The sequence below is a fragment of the Microtus pennsylvanicus genome, chromosome 1 (assembly GCF_037038515.1).
Source record: "Microtus pennsylvanicus isolate mMicPen1 chromosome 1, mMicPen1.hap1, whole genome shotgun sequence".
Classification (NCBI taxonomy): domain Eukaryota; kingdom Metazoa; phylum Chordata; class Mammalia; order Rodentia; family Cricetidae; genus Microtus; species Microtus pennsylvanicus.
In genome coordinates this window covers 150,976,882-150,996,698 of record NC_134579.1, presented here as the reverse complement: position 1 = coordinate 150,996,698, position 19,817 = coordinate 150,976,882, and the positions used below count along the sequence as shown (strand labels likewise).

At 45.5% G+C, this 19,817-nt stretch overlaps 1 protein-coding gene and 1 pseudogene across 1 annotated transcript; both read right to left on the bottom strand.

Annotated features, from left to right (window-relative positions):
• Positions 1-2,127: 2,127 nt before the first annotated feature.
• Positions 2,128-2,478, bottom strand: LOC142857911 (cytochrome c, somatic pseudogene; annotated as a pseudogene).
• Positions 2,479-10,045: 7,567 nt separating this feature from the next.
• Ube2s (ubiquitin conjugating enzyme E2 S) lies at positions 10,046-14,935 on the bottom strand. Its single transcript, XM_075941799.1, has 4 exons — positions 14,501-14,935; positions 13,753-13,900; positions 12,670-12,860; positions 10,046-10,849 (listed from the first exon to the last, which is right to left on the bottom strand). Exons 1-4 carry the CDS (start codon positions 14,501-14,503, stop codon positions 10,523-10,525), a joined length of 669 nt encoding a protein of 222 aa, XP_075797914.1. The 5' UTR covers positions 14,504-14,935; the 3' UTR covers positions 10,046-10,522.
• Between the last annotated feature and the right edge of the window lie 4,882 nt (positions 14,936-19,817).

The following is a 19,817-nucleotide window of genomic DNA, read 5'->3' as shown; positions in this document are numbered from 1 at the left end:
CATTTTTGAGTGGGTCATATTCATGTGGTGTTTTCACCTTTGTTTTGTGTTGTAGGAGCCCACTTGTTCGTTTCTGGCTGCTCAACCCCGAGATAATGCCACAGAAACCATATTATTTGCAATACTGTTTGGCCAACAGCTTAAGTGTATTTCTGGGTAACTCATATCTTAAATTAACCCATCTCTATTAATCTGTGTATCGCCACAAGGCTGTGGCTTACCGGGTAAAGTTCTGGCATCTGTTTCCAGCGGTGGCTCCATGGCTTCTGTCTGACTCTGCCTCCTTTCTTCCAGCATTCAGTTTAGTTTTCCCCACCTAGCTCTACTCTACCCTATCACAGGACTAAGACAGTTTCTTTATTAATCAATGGTATTCACAGCATACAGAGGGGAATCCCACATCAGTTTTGGGGCATCTGAAGCTAGTAGAAACAGCAGGTGTCATGTATAATGTTTGTTGCTTTTCATTTTTCTTTTCTTTCTTTCTTTTGACTTAATATAATCTGGATATTGGAAAAAAACTTTGAACATAAGAAGTATGTAAAGGGGCCAGGCAGTGGTGGCGCACACCTTTAATCCCAGCACTCGGGAGGCAGAGGCAGGCGGATCCCTGTGAGTTTGAGGCCAGCCTGGTCTACAAGAGCTAGTTCCAGGACAGGCTTGATAGCTACAGCAAAACGCTGTCTCAAAAAAAAAAAAAAGTATGTAGAGGGCTGGAGAGATGGCTCAGAGGTTAAGAGCACTGATTGCTCTTTCAGAGGTCCTGAGTTCAATTCCCAGCAACCACATGGTGGCTCACAACCATTCATAATGAGATCTGGTACCATCTTCTGGTATACAGGCAGAACAACCCATACATAATAAAACAAATGAATGAATAAACAAACAAACATTTAAAAAAATAAACCAGCAAACCCATCCAACCAAAGGAAAGGAATGTGACTACTCCAATAGTCACAATAGGGTCTATCTATAAAGAGTACCATGAGTTAAATGGGAACAGTTTCCTTGTGTTCTTTTGTGGATTGTTTTTATTTATAATCTTATTTGTTTCGTGTATATGTATGTGTGTTTTACATGTATGTCTGTGCAAAATGGAGATCAAGGCCTGTCTGGTCTACAGAGTTCTAGGGCAGGCTCCAAAGCTACAGAGAAACCCTTTCTTGAAAAAGCAAACAAAAAAAAAAAAGAAAAGAAAAGAAAAAAGAAAAATTATTGCACATGCTGGGTGGTTGTGGTGCAGCCTTTAATGCCAGCACTTAGGAAGCAGAAGCAAGCTATTTGTTTATTTTGAGGACTTTAGTTTTAGTCTACAGAGTTTCAGGACAGGCAGGGCTGCATAGATAAACCCTGTCTTGAACTGTCTTGAAAAGCCAAAAAAAAAAAACCCTGCATTTATTTATTTGTATATGATTGCTTGTGTGAATGCCATGATACACGTGTGGAAGCTAGAGAACAACTTACTGGAGTAAGTTTTCTCCATCATATGGGTCCCAGGGATATGACTCACATGGTGACAAGTGCTTGTACTAGTGTAACCAACGGCTGGGTGGCCCAAGATATGTACAATTTGCTTATTTGTATCTTGAATTTCTTTTTTTTAAACATTGCTAAATACTCTTTATTTGGTATATTATACATAGACCACAGTAAGTGCCTTTCAATGGTAAAAGGCAGCATCCTTTGACTTAGGGAAGTCTAATAAAATAACACCATTGAGTCAAGAACAGACAGTTGCCTCCTGACCTTTAGCCGTTGCAACAGCAGGGAGTACAAACTTTACCACAGGCGAGTCTTCTCGTTTCTGAGATGGTGACAGAATTCCCCAGTGTTTAAACATATTCATGTGTCCAATTATATAAATCTAATTATAAGACCATTTAGTAGGTTTGGGGTGACACCCCATCCTTGTGGAAAGTAGAACTTTAATAATCAAGTCCAATCTTCTCTGGAGAAAGGGGGAGCAGTGACGGTGTTCACGCAACTGGAATCGTTACTTTAAAAAAGATCACATCCACTTTTCTACAAGTCAGTTTTCCTTAAATCAGGACTGTCCAACAAAACACTGTTAGCTGTTCATGATCTGAACTGTGGGTATGAATTAAATTACGGTACGCACTAAAAGTCTCAAGCGATTTGTTTTGTAATAAATAAGGCGGTGGAATTTCTCATTAGCAGCCTTTTTAACTAAGCTATTAGGTCCGCCCTCTCTCCCTTCTTAATTCCAGCGAAGATCATTTTTGTTCCAGGGATGTACTTTTTGGGATTCTCCAAACACTCCATCAGGGCATCCTCTCCCCAGGTGATGCCTTTGTTCTTGTTGGCATCTGTGTATGAGAATCCAGCTGCCTGACCTGTCTTCCTCCCAAACAGACCGTGGAGATTTGGTCCAGTCTTATGCTTGCCTCCCTTTTCCACAGTGTGGCACTGGGCACACTTCTAAACAAAACTCTTCTTGCCTTTCTCAACATCACCCATTTTTAATCAGCTCCTGGGTGATCAACACCACCAATGCTCCTGCGACCCGAAAATGGACGTTCCAGCTCTCTTATCTTGAATTTCTGATCCTACTGCCTCTACCTTCCTGAGTGCTGGGATTACAGGCCTATAGGGGACTGAACCTAGGTCCTTTCTACACTGAACAGGCACTCTATCATCTTTACATCTCCAGTCCTTCTCCTTCACTTTTTCCATGAATACTATCTATAAATACTGATGTTTCTTGGGCTGGTTGGGGATTGAACCCGGGGCCTTGAGAATGCTAGGCAAACTAGCATAGCATGCCTAACTAAACTACATGCCAATGGCTATTTTCTTTTTGGCCACAGAGTCTCACCATGTAGCCCCTGTAGGCCTGGAACTTGAGCATCTTTCTGTCCTAGCCTCTTGAGTAGCAAGGATCACTAGCCTGGTCTACAAGTCTAGCCTTTTATCCAGCTATCTGTCTCTTTCTTTGTTAATTTTTTTTTTTTATTTTCGAGACAGCGTTTCTCTGTAGCTTTTGGTTCCTGTCCTGGAACTAGCTCTTCTAGACCAGGCTGGCCTCAAACTCACAGAGATCCGCCTGCCTCTGCCTCCCAAGTGCTGAGATTAAAGGCGTGCGGGATTTTTCGAGACAGGGTTTCTCCGTAGCTTTTGGTTCCTGTCCTGGAACTAGCTCTTGTAGACCAGGCTGGCCTCGAACTCACAGAGTTCTTTGTTAATTTTTAAGGCAAGTTTTCTTTATATAGCCCTTGTGGTTCCTTGGATTCACAGAGATCCTCTTGCTTCTGCTTCCTGAGTGCTGGGATTAAAGGTGTGCACCATCACACCTGTTGAAACTTTTAGGTTTTTGTTTAGTTTTGTTTTTTGTATTTTTAGATAGGGTTTCTTTGTGTAGTCCTAGCTGTCCTGAAACTCACTCGGTAGTTAATGTTAGCCTCGAATTCAGAGATCTCCCTGCCTCTGTCTCCCAAGTGTTGGGAGTAAATGCATGTGCCTCCACAACCCAGAAAGCCTGTTAATTTTTAAAATAGTATTTGCTGGGCAGTGGTGGCGCAAGCCTTTAATCCCAGCACTTGGGAGACAGAGGCAGGTGGATCTCTGTGAATCTGAGGCCAACCTGGTCTACAAGAGCTAGTTCCAGGACAGGCTCCAAAGCTACAGAGAAACCCTGTCTCTAAAAACCAAAAGCTAAAATAGTATTCTATGTGTGTAGAGTCTATAACTCCAATTCTAGAGGCTCTGATGGTCTCATCTGACCTCTTTCGACATCATGAATGTATGTGTTGTACAAGCATAAATACAGAAACAACATTTACAAATACATAAAATAAAAATAAATAAATCTGGGGCTGGAGAGATGCCTCTGGTCAAGAGCACTGGCTGTCCTTCCAGAGGACCTAGGTTGAATTCTGAGCACCTACACGGCAGCTCACTACTGTTAACTCCAGTCCCAAGGGATCCAACACTGTCATCTTCTGGCAGCAGAAATAATCCACACCCATAAAAATAAAATCTAAAAGTTTTCTAAGTAAAAAAAAATATATGTAGAGCTGAGCAGTGGTGGCGCACACCTTTAATCCCAGCACTCGGGAGGCAGAGGCAGGCGGATCTCTGTGAGTTCGAGGCCAGCCTGGTCTATACCAGCTAGTTCCAGGACAGGCTCCAAAGCTCCATTTACATTTGGCAAATTAAAGAAAATACTCTATCATCTATCCTATTTTTGTGAGCCTAAAGTTTTATATTTAAATTATCTTTTATAATTATAACTATCTTTCTTTAACTTCATCAAAGAAGTTATACGACATTACCTAAATTATCCGGAAGTGCATTGTAAACAACTTCCAAAACTCTAGAATTGACAGAGACTTCTTGCTGCCTGGTCACCCAAAGTTCTTCTGTAACATTGGGGCAGTTTAGCAGTCATTTTTTTTTTGTGGGACCTGCATGTCCAGTTTATACAGCATACCTAATCAAGCAGTTCAGGCAGGAGGAGTTTCTTGCCCAAATGGCTAACAAACTCCTTAAGGAGCCTCTTCAATACCCATCATCCCCTGGAAGTTGATTGGTGTTGCCAGAAGCAGATGTGTCTCATTGTCATGAAAAGTCCTATATTCTTAAAACATTTTTTAAATATTTATTTATTATGTATACAATATCCTGTCTGTATGTCTGCAGGCCAGAAGAGGGCACCAGACCTCACTACAGATGGTTGTGAACCACCATGTGGTTGCTGGGAATTGAACTCAGGACCTTTGCAAGAGCAGGCAATGCTCTTAACCACTGAGCCATCTCTCCAGCCCTCTTAAAACATTTTAAATACCGTATTCTGTAAGTCTTTGAAAGGTTTGAAGAATACCTAGCCATCTGAAATATATCTTTGTACATCTAGAAAGCCTAAGAACAATGACTACAAGCTTGACTATTATAGATGACTATTTATTAACCTGTATTTTTTTATTTGGTTTTTCAAGACAGGGTTTCTCTGTGGTTTTGGAGCCTGTCCTGGAACTAGCTCTTGTAGACAAGGCTGGTCTCTAACTCACAGAGATCCACCTGCCTCTGCCTCCCGAGTGCTGGGATTAAAGGCATGCGCCACCACCGCCCGGCCCTGTATTTTTTTTTAAATTATTTATTAACTATGTAATGTATACAGCATTCTGTTTGCATGTGTCCCTACAGGCCAGAAGAGGATACCAGATCTTATTACAGATGGTTGTAAGCCACCACGTGGTTGCTGGAAATTGAACTCAGAACCTCTGGAAGAACAGTCAGTGCTCTTAACCGCTGAGCCATCTCTCCAGCCCCTTAACCTGTATTTTTTAATTATACATTACATTTTTTTAAATGTGTAGCCCAGGCTGGCCTCGAACTCACGATCCTCCTGCCTCTGCCTCCTTCAGCAAATCCTACCGGCGTGCGCCACCACAAACAGCTATACATTACATTTTTATTTATTTTTATTTATTTTTAATTTTTTTTTGGTTTGTCGAGACAGGGTTTCTCTTGTGGTTTTGGAGCCTGTCCTGGAACTAGCTCTTGTAGACCAGGCTGGTCTCGAACTCACAGAGATCCGCCTGTCTCTGCCTCCCGAGTGCTGGGATTAAAGGCGTGCACCACCACCGCCCGGCTACATTACATTTTTAAATGAGCTGCACAAACACAATACTTTAATCAAAGCAGAAATATATATATGTAAATATATCAAAATTAACCTTAAATTTTATTTTTTTTTTTTTGGTTTTTTGAGACAGTGTTTCTCTGCGGCTTTGGAGCCTGTCCTGGAACTAGCTCTGTAGACCAGGCTGGTCTTGAACTCACAGAGATCCAACTGCCTCTGCCTCCCGAGTGCTGGGATTAAAGGCGTGCGCCACCACACCACAGAGAAACCCTGTCTCAAAAAACCAAAAAAAAAAAAAACCCAAAAAATAAATAAATAAAAGGTTAAGTGGAGGGGGCTGGAGAGATGGCTCAGTGGTTAAGAGCATTGCCTGCTCTTCCAAAGGTCCTGAATTCAATTCCCAGCAACCACATGTTGGCTCACAACCATCCGTAATGAGGTCTGGTGCCCTCTTCTGGCCTGCAGGCATACACACAGACAGACAGAATATTGTTTTTTTTTTTTTAAATATTTATTTATTATGTATAGAATATTCTTTCTGTGTGTAATGCCTGAAGGCCAGAAGAGGGCACCAGACCTCATTACAGATGGTTGTGAGCCACCATGTGGTTGCTGGGAATTGAACTCAGGACCTTTGGAAGAGCAGGCAATGCTCTTAACCGCTGAGCCATCTCTCCAGCCCCAGACAGAATATTGTATACATAATAAATAAATGAATATTTTTTAAAAAAAAGTTAAATGGAGCGGTAAATAGGACTATAAGGTTGTTGGTCATGTGGCCTAAGGAGCCTGGAGGCCTCTTCTCCAGGGAACAGTGGTGAGTTTTCTGAGATAGGGTCTTTTTTTATTTTGCATGTCTGGTTGTCCTGGAACTCACAATGTAGATCAGGCTGGCCTGAAACTCAGAGACCAAACTGCCTCTGCCAACGTCTATGAGGGATTAGAGGTGTGTGCCACCACACTCTCTACTCCTCTTTTATTGCACTGTTTGTATATATGCAGAGGTCAGAGAACAACTCGTGGGAGTTGGTTATCTGGGATTAACAGGGTCAAACTGGCTCATATTCAGGCTGTCCAGATGGGCAACAATTTGTCTTCTTTACCCACTAAGCCACCTTGCCAGCCCTGGTAGGGGTTGAACTCAGGCTTCCTTGTTGTGCTAATGTACTGTGCCAGCTTCTTTCTTTCTTTCTTTCTTTCTTTCTTTTTTTTTTTTTTTTTTTTTAAATAAATATTTATTTACTTCTGTCTGTGTGTATGCCTGCAGGTCAGAAGAGGACACCAGATCTCATTACAGATGGTTGTGAGCCACCATGTGGTTGCTGGGAATTGAACTCAGGACCTCTGGAAGAGCAGGCAATGCTCTTAACCACTGAGCCATCTCTCCAGCCCTCTTTCTTTCTCTCTCTCTCTCTCTCTCTCTCTCTCTCTCTCTCTCTCTCTCTCTTTTTTCTTTCTTTCTTTCTTTCGACAGCCTCATTAAGTCACTCGAGCTGGCCTAGAACTCACACTGTAGCCCAGAAGTCCTCCAACTGCCTCCGTTGCAGCTGGGAGCACAAGTCTGTGCGACTATAGACCCAGCTGCAGCATGGTCCTTGACCTTCACCAGAGATAGGATGAGCAAGTTGGGCTGGAGCTGGAGCTAAGATGGTAGAGTACCTGCCTAGCCTGTGTACAACCTCAGGTTCCCGCATAACCATGAGCTGGTCGCAGTGGCACACTCCTCTAATTCCAGCACTGAGAAGATTAAGACTATCAAAAGTTCAAGGCCAACCTTTTCAATATCGAAAGTTGAAGGCTCACAACTTGGGATACAAGAGGCTTAAAGTAGCTACTGATTATTCTAGACTAGTTTCGCTGGTCAGTTTCAGTTCATTCTTGCACAGGATGTAATTTTACACATATTCCTACTGACCTCTTTCACCCAGGTACTAAGGATTGAACACAGACTCACATTGTTCTACACACACACACACACACACACAATTACCAACATTTTGACACCTAATATATTTATTTTCCTTCCACTTAATGCCCAATTTTCTGATTTTCAGTATCAATTGGTATCTTATAATTCAATTCTGATACTATCCAGTTAGCACAGGCCTTAAGTTAAGGACTTAAGTCCACAAGACCATCTGACTTCAGAAAACAGTCCTGAAGTTCAGTGATTTGTTGTCTTGGCTCACAGAACTCAATAAAGAAATTTATTACTGCCTTATTATATATAATAAACACAACTGGCTGGGAAAACGCAAATGGATCCCAGTATTTATGAATGCCAAGACAGGAGACTTACCAAGTTGGATGCCAGCCAGGGCTACAAGTGATATCCTACATAAAGACCTATACTCCCAAAAGGAGGCCTGAACTTCCAATGGATTGGGAGAGATTACATTTTTATCCATCACAGCAACAGTTTTATCTTTATTAAACTGAATGTTTACTTTCAGGAGGCCCGCTTTGCTTATGCAGACACTTTACACTAAATGAGTCTTGAAATTTCTTGGATCAGTTATATTAATTCAGATTGTATATGTTTTCCTTTGACATGCTGTTACTGATGTCCCTGAACAGGGTGTACCTCTAGAAGGTGTAGACTTAGTTCTGGTGGTCTTCTCCCCAGGGTCATTACTGTGGTAAGGAGACTCAGTGCGATCTCAGTAGGAAACTTACTTAGGTTCTTTTTCCAAGTTGAAACTCTTGGTTTTCACTGTTTCCCTTACAATGCAGACAAGACCTCAGACAGTAAAACTAGAAGGTAAAAGCAAGTTTCGTGCTTAAGAGTCAGATTTTTGATTCTTTTGGAGACAGGGTCTTACTATGGAATCCAGGCTGCCCTCACATTCTCCTGCCTCATCCTCCTGAGAGTTGGGAATACAGGCTTAGACTACCATACCCAGCATTTAGTTTTGACCTGGATATTAACTACCCTCTCCACATTATAATGTATTCCTTCCCCTGAAACAATTTTAAGTATGTGTATACAATATGGCATGCATGTGGTTGGAGCACAATCTGTGTACATTGGTCTCTCCTCCAAACATGTGGGTTCAGTTGGGTAGGTCTTCAGGTTTCATAGTCTTTACCCAGGAGCCGTCTCTCCACCCTCCCCTTTAATTTTTATCATTTATTTAAGAATGCAAGTGCTCTATCTACATGTACTTTATGTCAGAAGAGAGCATCAGATGCCACTAGAGATCATAAGCCTCCATGTGGTTGCTGGGAACTGAACTCAGGACCTCTGGAAGAGTAGCTAGTGCTCTTAACCACTGAGCCATCTCTACAACCTCCCCATAGAGACACCCCCGCCATTTTTGAAGCTCTTAGTGTCAAATCTTCTGGAGCTGAAGTTTTAGGCAGTTGTAACTAGGAACCTAACTCTTTTGAAAGAATACTACATAGTCTAAACATCTGAGCTACTGCTTCAGCCTTTTCCATCCTTTAATGAAACTGGCTCAAATAATATAAAAGCGGGCTGGAGAGATGGCTCAGTGGTTAAGAGCATTGCCTGCTCTTCCAAAGGTCCTGAGTTCAATTCCCAGCGACCACATGGTGGCTCACAACCATCTGTAATGAGGTCTGGTGCCCTCTTCTGGCCTGCAGGCATACAAGCAGACAGAATACTGTATACTAAATAAATAAATATTAAAAAAACTATTAAAAAAATAATATAAAAGCAAATTAACAGAAAGCATATACTGCTTTCTGGTGCACAAACCCAGACATTTTCACTTAGGTTACAACAGAACCTGAGACTCTGGACAAGTATCACTCCTGTCAGTGGCCCTAGATTTGAAATTACAGTATTTTTTTTAAAGATTTGATGTTTATGTATGTCTTCCTGACTGTGATCAGAAGACGTGGCTGGAGTCCCTGGAACTGAAGTTGTAGCTGTACACAGTACATGACTATGAATCCGCAAGAGCAACCTCTCTTAATTTCTGAGTTTCTTACCCAGCCTCACTATCTGGAATTTCCACCTCATCTGAGCCAAGAGCCTTAGTCCTGATAGGCCATGTGGTGGAGCAGCTCCTAAAAGAATCCTAAGTGCTACCACAAGAATTTCAATTAAGTGGGCAAAGTGACTCCCAGCATTCCTAAGGCAGAGAGCCAGATGGGTCTCTAAGAGGTCAAAGCCAACCTTTTCTACGTAGCCAAGTTCTAGGCCAGTTAGAGCTACACAGTACGGGAAAACCAAAAGCAAAATAAATCTAACACTGCAAGTAGCTAAGCTCCTGAGAAGGAACATGGCCAGCAAACACTTCTTTTTGGCCTGTGAAACCCTAAACTTAAACATGTCTTTAAGGCATGTTCTGTTTTTGACAGCTAAGCAAAAATTCACATTAATTCACAGAAAGGAAAAAAGCTCAGAGCAGGGATTTGATACAGGAAATAAACTCTGCCCCAATTCAGGACCAGATGGACTGTCTAGAGCAGTGATTCTCAACCAGTGGGTCACAATTCACCTTTATTTTCAAAACTATTTACATTGCGATTTGTAACAGTAATTAAGTTAGTTATGATGCAGTAATGAAAAAAATTTTATAGTTGGGCAAGGGTTGTAGCATTAGGAAGGTTGATAACCACTGTTGTAGAGGGAACAGATGGATTCTTGCTCCAGTTTAGATCTAAATCCATTCCACAGGGTAAAAGTGATTCCAATTTTAATTTGGGGCTACAGCTTTGGTGGCTTTGCATTACTGGCATCAAAATAAGAACGTGAGCTGCTCTCTGCCATAATATAGGCCGAGGGCTAGACATCTTCAGGCACAGAAACTCTTTTCCAATTTTTATTTAGAAAACCAAATCCAGGTTCTGGTGCCCCCCCCATTCCCTCCCCCACCCCAGCCATAATTTAAATAACTTAGAGACAGAGTGGGAGGGGATCGAACAGAAAGAAGAAAGGAGAAGAGCCCACTACAGTCGCCTTAGTGCCCGCTTCTTATCCAACTTTTTCTTGGCTGCCAACTTCTTATCTCGCTCGCCTGCGTGTTTCTTGGCCATGGGACCCTCAGCTCCTCCCAGGACTCCTAGGGCCATAGGGTCAGTGGAGGCTGTAGCCCCACTTCCCACGCCCCGGGTAGCCTCAGCCCTCCCACTGCTGGTGCCACCTGCACCCCCATGGATCTCTGTGAGCAGTCGAGCCCGAGCAGCATACTCTTCATAGTTCTCCAAGAGCAGGCGGCCAGCCTCCTCGTTGAGTGCAGACTCTGGATTAGGGTGGATCAGCAGGCACTTGATGGTCTGTGGGAAAAGGGTCTAGAGTCAGGGAACTTGTCCAGATTCATGGCCTCCACAGCGGCTCTTACTTTCAATACCGAATCATCTCCGAGACCAGAACCCGTCTATTAGCATTCTTACTTATGTATGTCACCATCAAAGGCTGCTTTCCTATTACTAACGAACACTTCAAGAACACTTCAAGCATTGGCAAATGCTGCCTGATGTGGCCAGAGGCCTGTCCCTCAAGAAGCCCATTATCAGTCTCAGCCATTTTGTAGCTAATGTAGCCTTGGCATTGCCTCTACAGGCGAGTATGAATTCAGAGGTAGTAATCAGGGGACCAAGGCACTTAGGAGAACTCATATTTGGTTTTCCTATATCTCACATACTACTTACTATTTAGGGTACAGAAACCTAAAGTGGTCAGCCAGTGGCTTTACCAGAACTCCAAGTTGCCAAATTCAAAGCCATAGGAATAGATTACGTCAGAGAGGGAAAAACACTAGATTGACCACAGGATTTAAGAATTTTGTATAGCCAGGTAGCAGCAGCACACGGCTTTAATCCCAGAATTTGGCAGAGGCAGGTGGGTCTCCTTGAGTTCAAGGCCAGTCTGGTCTACAGGACAGCCAGGGCTGTTACACAGAGAAACCGTCTCGAAAAACGCAAAGCTGGCCGGGCGATGGTGGCGCACGCCTTTAATCCCAGCACTCGCCTTTAATCCCAGCACTCGGGAGGCAGAGGCAGGCGGATCTCTGTGAGTTCGAGGCCAGCCTGGTCTACAGAGCTAGTTCCAGGACAGGCTCCAAAGCCACAGAGAAACCCTGTCTCAAAAAAAAAAAATAAAAAAACAAAAACAAACAAACAAACAAAAAACCGAAAAATTGTATTAGTAGTAAAGGTTTTGGGGTTGTTTACCTTGGAACTTAATCCTTTCCAGGTTTAAGTTTTTGCCCTGAAGGAAACCCCAATTCTCTATCTTCACTACCATCAGCCCTAGAGGCTCATTAGAAATAATAATAATAAAAACCCCTAAGTCTATTATGGGAGGGGCAAAGGAAGCACCAGGTGAACTACTTTAAGTGGCCTCTAGAGACCTTAGAGCACTGGCCTAGACCAGGTATCTCCACCTCAACTGACTCAGGAGAACTGTGGTACAGACTTCTACAAAGCAGATGCCTAACGTGTCCCCTGCCTCCACCCACAACATGCCAGCAGCAGTACTGACAACCAAGCATATCTCCTGACATTACAAAATGTCGCAGGCAGTGTAATGACCACAGCTAGAAAAAGAAGAAAAAAAATCACTAGTACAGGAAAATAATTTTTAATTATGGACAGTGGTGATTGTTGCACTGTCACTGTTAAACACCCTGGAAAAAAAACAATCCCCCACTCTCAAAAATCACCACCACAACACCCACACTACTGAGTTGGGTGGCACAATCTTGCAAACTTAGCTTCTAGGGGAGTTTGTTTTTATAACCACATCTCCTAGGGTCAAAATATGTAATAACCATGGCAGGATGATCACAATTCCAAGGGCAGCTTGGGCCAGCAAGCGAACAAATTGGGGAAAATTATGGCACATAAATATCATAGCCTCTCATCCACACACTGCTCTCCTCCTTCCATGAAACTACCCCATCATACAAACCCAATTGTTCAATGTGGTGAAGTACAACCCCTTGATACAGCAGAACACTACGTGATGCCATACGGCAGGTAACCCTTGCATTATTTTTTACAATAGCCGGGAACTTGATTTTCACTGGACTCCTTCCCCTACTACTCCACAGTTGATTTTTAGAATCCCAACAAAGCACTAGGCTGAAACTCACCAGCAACACATGTCGGATACCCAACTCAGCCGTCCAGTCCCTCTTGAGCACATTGACACAGATCTCACCATTGGCCCCCACATTTGGGTGGAAGATCTTGGTCAGGAAGTAGCCCTTGGGTGGAGAGGCAGGGAAATCCTTGCCCAGTAGGAGCTTCATACGGAACAGACCTCCAGCATAGGGGGTGCCCTCTGGAAGAGGAAGGGAACTAGATTAGGATATTATTCTAGCATCCTTCAACATCTTAACCTTGGGTCTGGCTAAGGGAGATAGCCTGTCAATCGCTTCTGAGGCTGGGGGAATTCAGGGCAACAAAGAAGTTTCCCAGGTACTATAGGCACCTTTATACCTTGACTATATTATATACCTTGCACTACAGCCCACACTCCTGGATATCCACGTGTCTCAGGCACACACTAACTCTTCAAGACAAAGGGATCCAACCCACCCACTTTTCTTACAAGCCATTTCCCAGGCCTTTCCCGATCCTCATGAGACGTGTTTTCATTTACCTACTTGCTTGGGTTGAAAATGATAATCACAGATGTTCTATCCACTTACTAAACTAGCTAACAGGAGCCCAGGGAGATGCTCTCCACACCTTCAACACTATAGACCAGACACTTCATATATCTTGAAACATCCTGACTTTGTAGAAATTCAGATGACAAACCTAAATTTTTTCCATACTTAATACAGTTATTTATTACTACTCACTCGGTCCCTGGCAATGCTGAGTCTTCTTTGCCCTGTAATTCTTTCAGAGTCCAACACTTTGACAGCTGAGCGGGGTTTCTGACTAGCTGGTGCATTTCCTATTTAATTTCTACCCATCCCCACGTCACTGGAAAGTTTACACTTGACAGCTGTAGGCCAAGCCTAGGCAAGAACTCTATTACATGCTCAGTGACCAGGAGCTTCTTGACATATTATTGCATTTGTGGGGTCTTAGATAAGAATAGTCACAGGCACAACGCTGTGCCCGACCTACCCACACTGTTGAGAGACTGCCTTGAATCCTGTCTGTTCCACAGTCGGAGAAAAACAGCGGCCCCTCCCTTTCGTGTCTGTGCCCATACTCACCAGGGCCCTCGATGGTAACCTGCAGGTCCGTGAGATCTTCCTCATTGGGGAAGACTTTAATGCCATCAGGTGGGTCGGCCGTCAGTGTTGTCACCTCCTTGTACACTAGGCGGATGATGTGCGGAGGCAGATTCTCGACGTTCGAGTTCTGGGCAAGGATGGAAAAAAAAAGAATGAGCAGCCCGAAATATCTGGGATTAAAAATTCGGAGGACAACAGAATCGTGACCTTGCTGGTTCCGGGCTGTCAATCCTTGCCAGCCAACTACACCCTCACCCGGGATGCTTCTGGCCGGCCCATAGATATGCAAGGTTGTCTCAGAAAGGGTTTGCAGGAGGCTTCCCGTACTCAAAAACCTCCCAAAGATCGTTCGTTAAGACGCGCATGGGTCCACTAGCAGTTAGTTCCAGGGTGGGCTTGAGGCCTAGACTGTGCCTTTTACCTACTTAGCCTTGAGCTCCCCCGCCCCCCGAAAAAAAACAAAAAAGCCCTGGGCGAAATGGCGGCGAATGTCTTGCTCCTGAGCACATCCACGGGCGGGCCGCAAGGGGCCCAAAGCGCTCCCCAAGGCGCTGAGGCCCGCCTGGGCCCCTGCAACACCAGGCAGAACGGTCCGAGGGCCGACTCTTGGCTCCGGACGTCCAGGGGAGCGATCAAAGCACTCAGAAGCTGGCAAGGAACACTTCGGACCCAGCCGCCTTCTCTGCCAAAGTCCCCAACCGCCCCTCAGGCCGCCCGCGTCGCTCACCATGACTTCGGCCGTCCGGGGGCGGGTCCCCCCGGCCCCCTTCCTGCACTCCTTGGACCGCCGGCCGGGGCGGGGGGCCCAACTGCCGGCCGCTGTGGCCCTAGCGAGGCCCCCCGAGGCCCCGCTCCGCTACACGCTAACTACGACAACCGCTACGAAAACGCTCACAACGTCACGCCTGCCCGGCCGCACTAAGCCGGCCGCGCGCGCAACATCGCACTTTTATAGGCGCTTGCAGGCCCCGCCCTCCCCCCCGCGGCGCGCTCCGACCGCGGACGTCAACGCGCACGTTGATTGGCAGTCTACGCGCTCTTCTCCGCTGTCCCCCGAACGGGGCCGAAGTTCCAGCCGAGTCTCTGGCGCAGTCCCTCCAATCAGGGCGCACTTCGGCTGAGGCGGGCACCGGGGAACCGAGAGGCTGCAAAGCCAGAGCGGAGAGTACGGGGGCGCCCCCGCAGGCGACGCGGCCGCTGATTGGGCCGTTTGAATGAGACGCCCGTGCGGCCCGGCGTACACGCGCGCGCGCTCCCGCCCCGAGGAAGTCGCGCACGCGACTAACGGTCGGCCAGCGGCCGGGGCGGGGCGAGGGAAGGCGGGACTTAGGGGGGTTTTAAACAAGTGACGGAAGGGTCACTGACCAATAAAGAGGGGCGGTCGTGATCTGGGCTTGTGGGGCGGGTAGGACTGGAAAGCTACTACTAATGGGAAGCCGGTTTAGCGTGATGGACGTCAGCTCTAGCCAATGAAGTTCCTCCGTTTCTTTGTGTATGCAAATGAGTACGCGTAGGCTGGCGTCTTGGCCTGGCTGCTGTGGAGGGGCGGAAATCCGTCTGTATTTGTCTATGCGGCGCCATTTTGTGCTGTGACCCGTGTTATGTGGTAGGAAGTCCTGAAAATCAGGTTGAATGACTCTGAAGGCTTACACTTCCCGCTCCTCTAGTGTATGGCTTGTGACTTTTGCCACTTCTAGTTTCTTTGGTGGCTTGTAAATTCCGGGATTCTTTGGGGTGCCAGGGAAGCCCCATGGTTTTCTTCAGGGTGTGGCTTTGTGACTGGCCCCTAGCCAGGTGCATCTAGTCTTAGGAATACAATTTTTGGTCAGTCCGATGCGTAGCGAGAACTGGAAATTGAACCTGGCTTCCATATGCTCCTCTGTTCAGGGGAACAGGGTGCTGAAAATGAGGACATGGTGGCTCCTAGGTATGGTAGAGGAGGTTTTATGGTAGGTATGCGGGAGAGAACAGCAGAGGTATTTGAAAGCGTCCAGACTGAACATTGCGGGGTGTGGGGTAGAAGCGACAGAGGGAAAGAAGAGAGAAGGTGCAGGGACTGATAGGTGACACAACACACCGCAAGACCAAGGGAATAACAGACAAAAACAGGAGGTAGAGGATGAGGGAGAAGGGAACAAGGGAGAGGAACAAAGGACTGCCTTTGGATAGAGAAGAGACAGACGTGGCCCATAGTCAAATGACAGTTTATAAAGGTAAAGGGGGAACCCCGTATTAGGATGAGGTGTTTGGCTTTAATTGGGCATGTTAATTAGGTGAGCCAAAAGGCTTTCGATTGTTTCCACAGCTGGACCTTGGTAGTCAGCCTCAGGAGGAAGTTTCCAAATAAGAATATAGATCTTGGTGGCTTGCTTTAGGAATGTAATCTAATGGGGAAGAAGGGCAAGGCCGCCAGAGCCATATTTGCCACGATCAGGCTGGCTGGAGTCCCTTTTATAAAGGGTAAATAGACCAAGAGAGGAACCATGTATCAAGGGCCAAGAGATTGTGTGAACCAAGAGCAGAGCCAAAGGGGCAGGTAACCAAAATGACGGAGTTGTATAAGGAATTTGAAGGAAAGAAAAGAAAGCAAAACCCAGCCTTTGAGTTGGAGAGGGTTAGGGTAGTGGGCGGGGTCAGAAGTGCTGGGAGGAGCCATGGGCAAATATTTACATGGTAAGTAAATATTTGAGAAAAATATTTTCACCACAGAGGTGCATACCTTTAATCCCAGCGCTTGGGAAGGCAGAGGCAGGTGGATCTCTGAGTTTGAGACCAGTCTGGTCTGCAGAGTGAGTTCTAGGACAGCCAGGGCTACACAGAGAAATCCTGTTTTGAAAACCAAAACAAAACAGAAAGGTGGAGAAGAGTGTTTATTTTAGCCCATGGTTTCTGAGGTTTCAATCCATCATGATGAGGGTATGACAGAGTAAAGAAGCCAAAATCATGACAACCAGGAAGCACACAGAGCTACACCTTCCTCACCCTCACACACTTCTGTCAAGGTTTTTGAGAGAGGATTTTACTACACAGCCATGGCTGGCCTTGAACTCACAGAAATCACCCACCTCTACTTCCTGAATGCTGAGGTTGGAGGTGTGTGCTAGCACTCTGGCCTCATTCCTTTCATCCATCCTCTGGCCCGTGGGATGCTACTGCCCTCATTAGGTCATGTCTTCTTTCCTCACTCTTAAGGAGCCCAGAGGTGGCTCAGTCCACTTGTGATAGCAATGAAACTAGCTCCAGGAATCCCATTGCTGGGTGAGAACAGGCTGAATTTGACCTCAGAGGAGCAGGAACTCACTTGTCTCCCAGGCAGATTCCACAGCACTGACAAGCTGTGCCGCAGCTAACCCTGCCTGAGTATGCTTCCTAGTCTCATTGTCTCTGTAAGACTGTAGCTCTGCTAGAGGGCAGCGGGGAGAAGACCTGGGCTTCTGCAGTAGCTCTGGCCCTGGCTGCTAGGAACTCTCTCCTTCACCAGTTCCTTTTCAGAATTTCTTATGCATGTGGGTGCTTTGTGTGAATGTATGTATGCTGCACGCATCCCCTTCCCCAGGAGTTTAGAAATGTCAGATCCCCTGGAACTGGAGTTGGGGATGGTTGTGAACCACCACATGGGTGCTGGGAGCTGAACTCAGGTCCAAGCCACTTGTCTGTCCAGTGGCGGAATACAGTCCAAGAATGTATTGGTGCGTGAGGAGAATTCTGAGAACACTCCAAGAAAACAAGAGTCTTGTGACCTCGGTTTCTTCAAAACATGGAATTTTTCTTGGAATATGTTTTCATGCTCCTCCAGGTGCAGCAGATAGGAAGTTTACTTCCGATTGCTCCTTATTGCTTGCTGGTGTTCTTCAAGCAAATGTTTAGACTATCTTTTCTATGCCTCTACGGAAAAATGTGTTTTTGCCACGTGTGGTGTGTCCTTGTCGTTGTATACAGGCTGAACTCATGAGAACTTTACTCAAGTGACCTTTCTTAACACTTAGAGTATAAACCAGTGGTTTTCAACCTATGGATCGCGACCCCTTGGAGATAGTGAGGTTGCCTAATGACCCTTTCACAGGGGTCACCTAAGACCATCAGAAAACACATTATAATTCATAACACTAGCAAAATTACAGTTATGAAGTAGCAACAAAAATAATTTCATGGACAGGGGTCACCATAACATGAGCTGTATTAAAGGGTCGGAGCATTAGGAAGGTTGAGAAGCACCGGCATGAACTGTCTGAGGCTCTGAATAAAGTTGGCTATTGCATGAGACTTCAGTCTGCCTCATTTATCGGGTCCATTCTCCCAGATCTCATCGCCTCTAGAGTGGTCACAGCCCAGCCCCCTTATTTTGCACATTTTTGTCTCAAGGTTCTCTGCTGGTATGAAGATGAGTTACAGGCATGAAGTTGACCTGGTTAGCTATCACATCTAGCTTGCACAAGGCTCTAGGTTTGACCCTAATATTACCAATAGGCAAACAAAACACGAATACTGGGCAACTCTCATGACATTTGATCAGACATTGGTTTCTTACACATGACACCAAAAACATAGCAAAAGAAAAAATGTCATGTTCAAAGGATCATCCAAAGTGAAGAGATACGGTCTTGGTGTGACTCATTAGTAGAGCACCTGCGTAGATTCTGCCAGTGAGGGGCTGGAGGGTGGTCAGTGGTAGATGGCCTGCCTGCAGTCTAGTCTATGGCCTGGGCTACAAGAGACTCTGTCTCAAAAAAAACCAAATTGAGCCAGGTAGTGGTGGCTCACACTTTGAATCCCATCACTTGGGAGGCAGAGGCAGGTGGATCTCACTGTGGGAACTCCTTCAGCCAATGACCTTTGAGATGCTGAACCCCTTTGGGTGCGGTCTTGGGTAATATAAAAACATGTAGAAACAGCACACCTTCTCTTGGCTGCCAGATTCTTTCTGTTCCTGTTCCCCGCTCATGCAGAGGACTGTTGATCTGTTAGTCTACCCATAAATAAAGAACCCTTTAGTATACTCTATTCTGAGCTAGTGTGGGATTACTTTATTGATATCCTGTACAAATCTCTGTGATTTCAAGGCCAGCCTGGTCTACAGAGTGAGTTCCAGTACAGCCAGAGTGGTGCATAGAGGAACCCTGTCTCAGAAAACTAAACCCAAACCAACAACAAAAAGCACACAGAGAGAGGGAGTTTTTTTTTTTTTTCTGTTTCTTTTTTCTTTTCTTTTTTACCGGGCTGGGCTCAAATTCAGGGATTCACTTGACTCTGCCTCCCAAGTGCTGGGATTATAGGTGTGTGCCACCACCACCAGGCTAGATGAAGACTTTAATGGCAGAGGGAACAACTGGTGTCAGAGGAGTGGGTCTGGATCTTAGCAGTCTTTAAAGTATGAAGCAATCCAGGACAAGTAACACTGTATCCTCTTCTATTTCCTAGCTCTCTGGGAGGCTGAGCATCCTTTTGTGCTGTGTGTGGATTCTCTGCACTGTGGCAGCCTGAATCTGCAGAAGTTTGTCATCTTGGGTAAGACCCTATGGATTTGTAAATGTCTGTCAGTGGACCAGGTGCTCCCTCTAGTGGCAGACCCAGAGAAAAAGGTGGAGGCTCTGTAATTGGTAACTTTTTTTTTTTTCCTGTAACTTGTTCTGTAGACCAGGCTGGCCTCAAACCCAGAGATCCTCCTGCCCCTGCTTCCCGAGTGCTGGGATTAAAGGAGAGGACCACCACCACAAGCTGAGGCTGTCTTTCAGGGTTGTTGTTAAATTAATGCCTTTGGTGCATGCCAAAATTAACCGCGGGTACTGGAGATATAGCTCACTCAGTAAAATGTTTATCATGCAAGTATGAGAAACAGAGTTCGATTCCCTAGCATGTGAAAAGCCAGAAAAGGTGGCACTAATTTTTTTTCCTTGAGTCAGGGTTTCTTCGTGTAGCCTTGACTGTCCTGTTGCTGTGCAGAACATGCTGGCCTTGATCTCACAGAGATCTGCCTGTCTAAGGTGCACCACCGCTGACCAGCTAGCACTCACTTTTGATGCCGGTACTGGAGAGAAAAGACAGGC

Coding starts and splice junctions, on each gene's coding strand:
- Ube2s (XM_075941799.1), bottom strand. Junction 12,861..13,752: donor GGTTACCATCGAGGGCCCTG/GTGAGTATGGGC, acceptor TTCCTCTTCCAG/AGGGCACCCCCTATGCTGGA. Junction 10,850..12,669: donor GTATCCGACATGTGTTGCTG/GTGAGTTTCAGC, acceptor CTTTTCCCACAG/ACCATCAAGTGCCTGCTGAT.